We start from the raw sequence: 7,518 nt of genomic DNA, 5'->3' as shown, positions 1-7,518 counted from the left end.
TTGTAGCCTAAGACAAAACTCTTAACCTGGGAATCCCCCCCGCCCCTGCCGCCCAGCAGAATGGAGTGGTAGCTAAATTCTATTTTAAGATGGTGACTCAGTTGTTTTTGGTTATATTTTGAATCTCCAGCATTTGAAAAGGGATTTTTTTTAATAGGAAAAGTGAGATTTCAAGCTTCTCTCAAAAAACGATAATATGTGGCCATCCTGCACCCACTTTTCTAGATGGCACTAATCTATTGAAGCTGGGCAGCAGTTCTGCTGCCAGGAAGTGTGCAGACCCAAGACCATCACAGGCTACCACTCCCAGCCATGGAGGCTGAGGGTCCCTTGTCAGTTATGACAGTACTTTACCACTGGGTCCTCACACTGGACCTGCTTTTCTCATGTATGTGACCTCATAGCCCTAACAAACACATGAGCAAGGTCTCAGCCACTGTCTACATCCTGACACAATCTCAGGGAAATGGAAAGTTGTGTTAGTTGGCTTTTTGTTGCTGTATAAGATACCTGAAAAAAATTAAAGGAGGAAAATATTTATTTTGGCTCACTGTTTGAGAGTGAGGCAGTCCATGTCAAGCCTATTCTTGTTTTTAGGCCTGTGGTGTGGCAGAAACATCATGGTAGAAGAACATGTCCTCTCATGTCACCTGCCAGACAGCAGGGTGACAAAAAGACCATACAGAGGAAGGGACTGAGGGCCAAGAGTCACCCGCCACAGTAGGTCACACCCATAGTGACCGACTTATTCCAACACTTTTTAAATGTGGCTGCATCATTTTACAAGCCCACCAGCAATGTCTTGGAGTTTCATTTGCTGTATGTCCTTACCAGCATATATTTTCCTTTTTTAAAACTATAGTCATCCTGATAGGTATGATGTAATGTTTTGTTATGGTTCTGATTTGCATATCTCTAAATGGCCAATGATGAAATCACATGATTTATGGGCTTGTGAGCTATTTGTTTATCTTCTTTGTGTATTCTAGACATCAATCTCTTATCAGATATATGATTCGAACAAACTTTGTGTGTCAGTTGTCTTTTCATTCTTTTTCACTTTTCTGAAATGTCCTGTGAAACACAATCTTTCTTTTAATTTGATGAAATTCCATTTATTATTTCTTTGAGTTACTTGTGGTTTGGTGTCATATCTAAGCACCCTGGGCCTCTTCCACAGTCACAGGAATGTACATCTATGTTTTCTAAGAATTTTATAGCTTTAGTTCTTTATATGATTTCTGTGATCTATTTGTGCTAATTTTTAAATGATGCAAAGTTGGGGTCCAGCTTCATCTTTTGCTTGATGCCATCTCAGAAAAGACGTTTTCAGTACTGGTCATCGAATGCAGGCCCTTCATACTGAGCTACATCTTAAGACCTTTTAAAAACTTTTCTTTTGAGACAGGCTCTTTCTCTAATTCTCTTAAGTTGCTCAGACTGGGCTCAAACTTGCGATCCTTCTGCCCCAGCCTCCCAAGGTGCTGGGGTTACAGGTGTGAGCCTCTATGCCCCTTCTTAAACTGCTTCTTTCTTAGCTCTGCAGCTTCCTCTTCTGCCTCAGCCTCACCTCACCCGGAGCACTCACCAACTGCTCCTTCTCACGGTGGCCCACATCACTATGTACTGTTTTTTGCAACTGGAAAATCTCTTGCCACATCTTCTGGGTGTCTTCTCCAAAATAACCTGGGAGATTTAGGTTTGGATGTCTTATCTTCCAAAAGGCCTTTCATAAGTCCCCAAGATTCTTCTCTAATGATGTTAATTCTAGAAATTCCACATCATTTCTCTACTCACTCTCTTCTTACCACATTATACCTCACCCCATCTCTATGTGTGAGCACATAATGCTCTGTTAGCTGATTCAAGCATTGCTGAAATCTAAAGATTTTAGGAATGACTAAGGCCTTTCCACAGTAAAAGATGCCCTAGGAGAGTACATCTTAGTAGCATCCAAAGAATGTAGCATTTTTTCCCTCTGCCTCTCATTCCCTGGTACCTCCCCTACGTCACTCATCCAGACTAGAACAAAATAGCTTCTTGATTTTATTTTGTGTGCTCTTGCTGATTTCACCATCAACTCTGATCCGTTTTCTCCTTCGTGGCATTTTTCTCCCAGAGGTAGATGTGCCTGATCAGGAGACCACCAGCTTGGTTGGCTTTCACCACCAGCCTCACACAGCTCACGGGGCCCGCTGCACTTTCCTGCAGTAGCTCCCGGTCCATCTGCCCTTCTGCGAGCCAGCCCAGCAGCTCGAAGCTGGCACAGTCCTGAGGCATCCTCTGGGGGCCATAGCCCAGCTCCACCTGCCCCTTTGCTAGAGCGTACTTTCCTTCCACGAGGGAGCCTGTCATCACCTGCACTCTGCTCAGCCTAGCTGGGTGGTTCAAAACCACTGTCAAGTGGTTCCCTATGTGTATGCTGTTTGTCCAGAAGAATGACTCGTCCAGGGTGTAGGCCTCCCAGGGGAAGTGAGCATCAGAAACGACCATATCTGTAAAGACAGATGCAGGGGGGTTGCTAGGACCGTAGGGGTTCTTTTTCTGAACTACTGTGTCCTTTTTGTCATGCAAGGTGGGGTGGGACAACCTGTGGTGGAAGAGGAATGGTTTGCTGAGGATCTGATTTTCCTGGACCAGGAGGGTGCGGAAATGAAGGATCAGCCTGTCCAGGGGCTTCTCCCCGTGGAAGAGGAGGAGGAAGTGGGCCAGCACAGGGCGGTCCCTGCTATGGAAGAGTTTGCCAGTGGTGCCCATATTCGAGAATTCCAGCAGCGCCCATGGGCTGGGATTCAGGGTCATCACCTTGGAATAAATGTGTGTGACAAAGTTGGGGGCACAAAAGACACCCTCCCCTATTAACAGGAAGTACTCAGAGAGCCTCGCGGCGAAGCTCATCAGGAACGCGTGGTCTACGTTCTGTTTAGAGTGGCCTTCGCCAACCTGGGCGGGGTAGGCATCAGGCGGAGCGTGGATCAGCAGCAGCTGCCCTGCCAAGATGTGCGCGTGGTAGAGGCTGGAGATTCGGGCAGTAGTGTCTTTGAGCCAGGCGAGGTCAGAATCTGCCAGGTGCACCAGCACCGTGAGACGCTTCTGCTCGGCTGCAGAGGAGGAGCCGTACAGGGAGGCCAGCGTGTACAAGAGGCTGTTTGGGTCCTGTCGTGACACCGCGGAGATCCCCACCGTGAGCCACGCTAAGGAGAGGTAAAGCAGGGACAGCTGTCAGTGTAGGCTGGAGGCGAGGGCTGTCAAGGGCTTGGTGGAGGGGATTCTACCTAGGGTCTTCTCTTTCTTCCCTCTCCTAGTCCCTTCTGTGGTTTCCAGTGGCAGAGGGGAGGATGTCTACACCCTTGCTGCTCTAAGTGTGGTCCTTGGTCCACCACATCAGCCTCCTCTGTCAGCTTATGAGACTTGGAGAATCTTGACCCCTTCCTCAGAACCTGCGTTTTAGCGGTATCACCAGGTGACCTGTAGACACCAGAGTTTGAGAAGTACTCAGCTAGGTGACTCCGACTCCCTAAGAATCCCTTTGAGTCTTTAAATCTAAAACGCATCATTTAACTGCTCAATATATAAGCTATTGTAGTTATTATAATTATTTTATTTTTACCAGTTCATTTTTCCAAAGGCCTTCTTTGAAGTATACGAGAAAAAAGATTTTCCCTAGCCATCAGGAACTCCCCACCCTCATCCCAGCATTTTATTGCAGTGCTGTGGATTGAATCCTGGGTCTTCACACTGAGCTCTTCTTTGCTTTGGTTTGATTTTGAGCGCGCGCGGGGGGGGGGGGTGTTGTTATTTATTTTTTGTCATTTTGAGACAAGGAATCTCAGTAAGTTGCTAGGTTGTCCAGACAGGGCTGGAACTTGTGATCTGCCTGCCTCGGGCTCCCAGAGTGCTGAGATTCTAAGTATGGGCCAAAATACCCGTGGCCCCAGGGTCTGCCACTGGCTGTGTGATCTTGAGCAAGTTCCTTCACCCCTGAGTTTAGGTCTAAATTCATAAAAGCAAGAGAATTGGACTGTGTGACTCTTCCAAATGTCATCCAATCCAGTGTGGCACTAGCGGTATAACAGTGAGCATAGGTACCTTTCAAATGTGCTCAAATCCAGCGATTTCACCTTCTATAAAAACTTTTTCCCTCCAGTGATTCTGCAGGCAACAGAAACCCCAGACTGATACCCAGGATTTGGAGGCAGATTTATTTATGTCAGCAGACCCTGATGGGCTTACATGGGATAAGCAAGCAGGAAGTACAGGGCAGAATGGCTTATCAATTGGGTATTACAGTGACCAGCTATGTATTATAGTGAGCTGCCATTTTTAAGAAACAAAAGAAACAGAAACGGTAACCAGAACTATTACCTGGGTACTTAACAAACTGAAGTATACTGTCAGAGGGGGCATCTTGGGCTACAATCTTTCCCTTTTTCAGTTTTTCAGACAAATTTTTGCTGGTCATATTATACGTGAATTTTTGAGAAAAGGCCCAACTAGAAGCAGTAACATTAGGGTTGCCAGTGATTCTAGGATAGGCCCTCGCCAAGATTTCCAAGACTGAAAAATTTCACCAGGAGTTTGTGATTTGCTTTCCTTTATTACACGTTTTTCCCTAAGTTGACTTTGGTAAGGGAGTGAAAGAGTTAATTTGATTTAGGAGTGTCCAATGTGCCTTGGAAACTTGTTAAATTTTTATTATTTGTAAACATCTTACTGGCTATTTTTTTATTGAAGAGCAATTATTTACAGAGCTAAGGCAAAGGAAGGACTAGGAAATGCTAAGAATTAAGGGGAGTCATATGTTGAGGTATAGAGCAATCCTATGAATGATGTACTTTAGTGCATAGACTGGTTAGTCTTCAGAGTAACCAGAGCAGGACTTTTGAGTGCATCACTTTATTAGAGTGAGCTATTTGGTCCAGGTAAATTTTTTAGCAGCTTACAGCTGGATTTTTGAAACTTGCAGAGGTAGTTAATATGCACCTGAGCTGGGGATTTACCTCAGTGGTGCAATATCTGCCTGGCAAGTGCAAGGTCCTGAGTTCAATTTCTAGTACCAAAAAAAATACGCACCTGAGTTATATGTGTATGCAGGAGTGTTTACAGGTATAGCTGGGTTTTTAAAAATTGTTATAAGCTATTTTTGTAGGGTTATGTTTTATTTTTGCACAATTTATTTGTATACAAAGTGGTTTTTTGGCTGGATGTTTTAGCTAATTGGATCTCCAGAGGGGCTTAGGAGCACTGGTTTGGCCATTATTGGTGGCAGGTTTTCAAACAGCAGCAGGAAGCTGTAGCTGGAGAGCTTCAGCCAAAATAACTTTGTTTAAGGTTACCATAGCGTATTTAGCCTGTTCTAGCAGAGCTACCTTCATTCATAAATGGGGTGTATTTAGCAGTGTATTTAGCACCATAAATGGGGTGTATTTGTAGGGAGTTTATTTCAGTTATTTAAGAGGTTCAGTATAGCATGTAGCACTTGGACAGTTAGGTTTTGGACTAAGGTAAGCTTGCTAGTTTTTTGATTGGAAGGAAGGTGGCTTTTAGAGCATGGAAGTGAGGGGGAGGCAGCTCTCAGCTACTGGATCCAAGTTTTTATACAGGTAGGCCACCAGGTGTTTCCAGGGGCTGACAGTTTGAGTAAGCATCATGGTTTTTGTGGACTTAAGGATCCAGATTTTATAGAAACTATCAGCTTTAACGAATTCGTGGAGTTTTTTGGGGGGTTGGTTTTTTTTTTTTTTTTTAAACCAGTTTTGCCAGATGTAGAAGCACAGCTTTTATGCTTTTTCAACAGGCAGCTTCAGTGTTCTGAATTACAAGCATAGGGATATTTTATGCTGGGAAACTATCAATGTTAGCTGTGAAGGCCTTTTTAAAGAGGCAAATAAGCTTTTAAACCTCTTGGAGGTTGAGTCCAGGTTCGCTGTCTTTTTAGTCCAGAACTGGGGTTTTCTTTTTGTTTTTGTTTTTGAGTGTACGGGCTGGCTGACAGGCTCCAACTGAAGGAAAAAGAAAGCATTTTTTAATGTTCAGACAGGTTTATCAGCAGGTAGTGGGCAGCAGGAGATGGGGGCAACATATATGGTGGGCAATTGTGGCAGCTTTGCAGCTCAGAGCTCTCAAACTAGCTTTACAGGCAAGAGAGGTATATTTTAGCAGTTTGATAGTGTATAACCATTTTGTTGTATTGCACCCTTGGGTTTTTTTTTTTGTTGCTGTGGTTGGTTTTTCTGTTTGTTTGTTTTTGTTGTTGTTTTTCAGGGGATTGTGATGGAGCTGGAAGGGATAGAGAAACAGGCTATTCCAGGGCCAATTCTGTTTCTAGGACCCCCCCCCCCAAATAGTGGGAGAGCTCCCAAACCCTTATGGCAATTGAGTAACAGTTCAAAAAGTGTGTGAGTTGGGAACCACAGAATGTAGGGTGATGATTGTCTTGGTAATGGCATAGAGATTTTGCCCAAGGTTATTAAGTTTATTAAGCTGATGTGTGGCTGGATGCCTGTTTATGCTCTTCATGACAACTGCAGCAACAAGGGTAAAGGTGAAGTGGCATGGTTGATGGTCAGCCCCGAGGTGAGTCTTTGGCTTATACCTGTGGGAGGAGTTTTCAGAATTTCAGGATTATTATTTGGTTCAAGATGATGAGTGCATCATTTTTCTTCTGGAGCAATTACAGGGTTAAATGAGAGGGAGGGAGACTGGCTTGGCAAGAGGAATTTATGTTTGGTGAGATATTTTTCCAGGCTGCAAAAGTTTATGTCTGGCAAATGGGGTAAGAGGCAAGTGTGTTAGTTGCCCAAGTAATGGTAACTTTTTGATAGCAGGAATTTCTGAAGCCAGAGAGTTATACTGTTTACCAGGAAAGACACAGGTTTGCCCCCTGACTTTTATAATGATCGTGGGCTTTGGTGGCCCAATTTGATAGAGCCAGAGGGTATGGTTTCTTACTAGAATGAATTTTTTTTTTTATGGACAGTAGGTGCTTTTTATCAGGTTTCTGGGTAGCAGTAGTTGATGGACTTTTTGTCCTCCCTTTTAATTTTTTGAGAAATGACTGATTTTATGCTTTTAGGCAGAGTGATCTTTGGGAAAGGCCATTGCAACTTATTTGTCAGAGATGATAATCCAATTTTTTCTTACACTGTGGAACTAGAAGGAATTGCTGGTAGTTATCTTGGTTGGGAATTAGATGAGGCCATCTGACCAGGATAGGCATAGCCATGAAGCAGAACGATAAGGCGGAGGGCCTCCATGGTTGATGGCCAGGCAAAGGCTAGCTGGAACCAGTTCAGTTGTCTGGAAGTAGACAAGTTGAGAGCAGGGAATGAAACTAGAGGGGTTGGCAGTGACTGCAGTGACCAACAAGGGTGCCAAGGCAGAATTCTCAGGAAGAATGGGCCTTCTTTTCATTTTTTTTTTAAGTAAAGGAGTTTGGTTTTCTTTTTCACTTTGTAAAAATCCTTTCATTTGCAGTTAGATACTGACGGTTTTGACTAATTAAGTTGCATTTTTTAC

The 7,518-nt window shown here is 44.0% G+C and overlaps 1 protein-coding gene across 1 annotated transcript; it reads right to left on the bottom strand.

The window, feature by feature from the left end:
* Window positions 1-1,465: 1,465 nt before the first annotated feature.
* LOC100728904 (alpha-1,3-mannosyl-glycoprotein 4-beta-N-acetylglucosaminyltransferase-like protein MGAT4E) lies at window positions 1,466-7,256 on the bottom strand. Its single transcript, XM_063239721.1, has 2 exons — window positions 7,208-7,256; window positions 1,466-3,194 (listed from the first exon to the last, which is right to left on the bottom strand). The coding sequence occupies exons 1-2, from the start codon at window positions 7,254-7,256 to the stop codon at window positions 2,077-2,079; spliced, it is 1,167 nt and encodes a 388-aa protein (XP_063095791.1). The 3' UTR covers window positions 1,466-2,076.
* Between the last annotated feature and the right edge of the window lie 262 nt (window positions 7,257-7,518).

This window comes from Cavia porcellus, unplaced genomic scaffold (assembly GCF_034190915.1).
Source record: "Cavia porcellus strain 051 isolate PalLab524CR breed Dunkin Hartley unplaced genomic scaffold, mCavPor4.1 scaffold_29, whole genome shotgun sequence".
NCBI classification, from domain to species: Eukaryota; Metazoa; Chordata; class Mammalia; order Rodentia; family Caviidae; genus Cavia; species Cavia porcellus.
Note: the sequence above shows the minus strand (reverse complement) of the source record. Positions and strands in the feature narration are given on the sequence as shown.

Excerpts from the sequence above, each read along its gene's own strand:
- LOC100728904 (XM_063239721.1), bottom strand. The coding sequence starts at position 7,256 with ATGGAGGCCCTCCGCCTTATCGTTCTGCTTCATGGCTATGCCTATCCT. Across the intron at positions 3,195-7,207 it reads TCATGGCTATGCCTATCCTG|CGTGGCTCACGGTGGGGATC; the intron begins GTCAGATGGCCT and ends ACCTCTCCTTAG.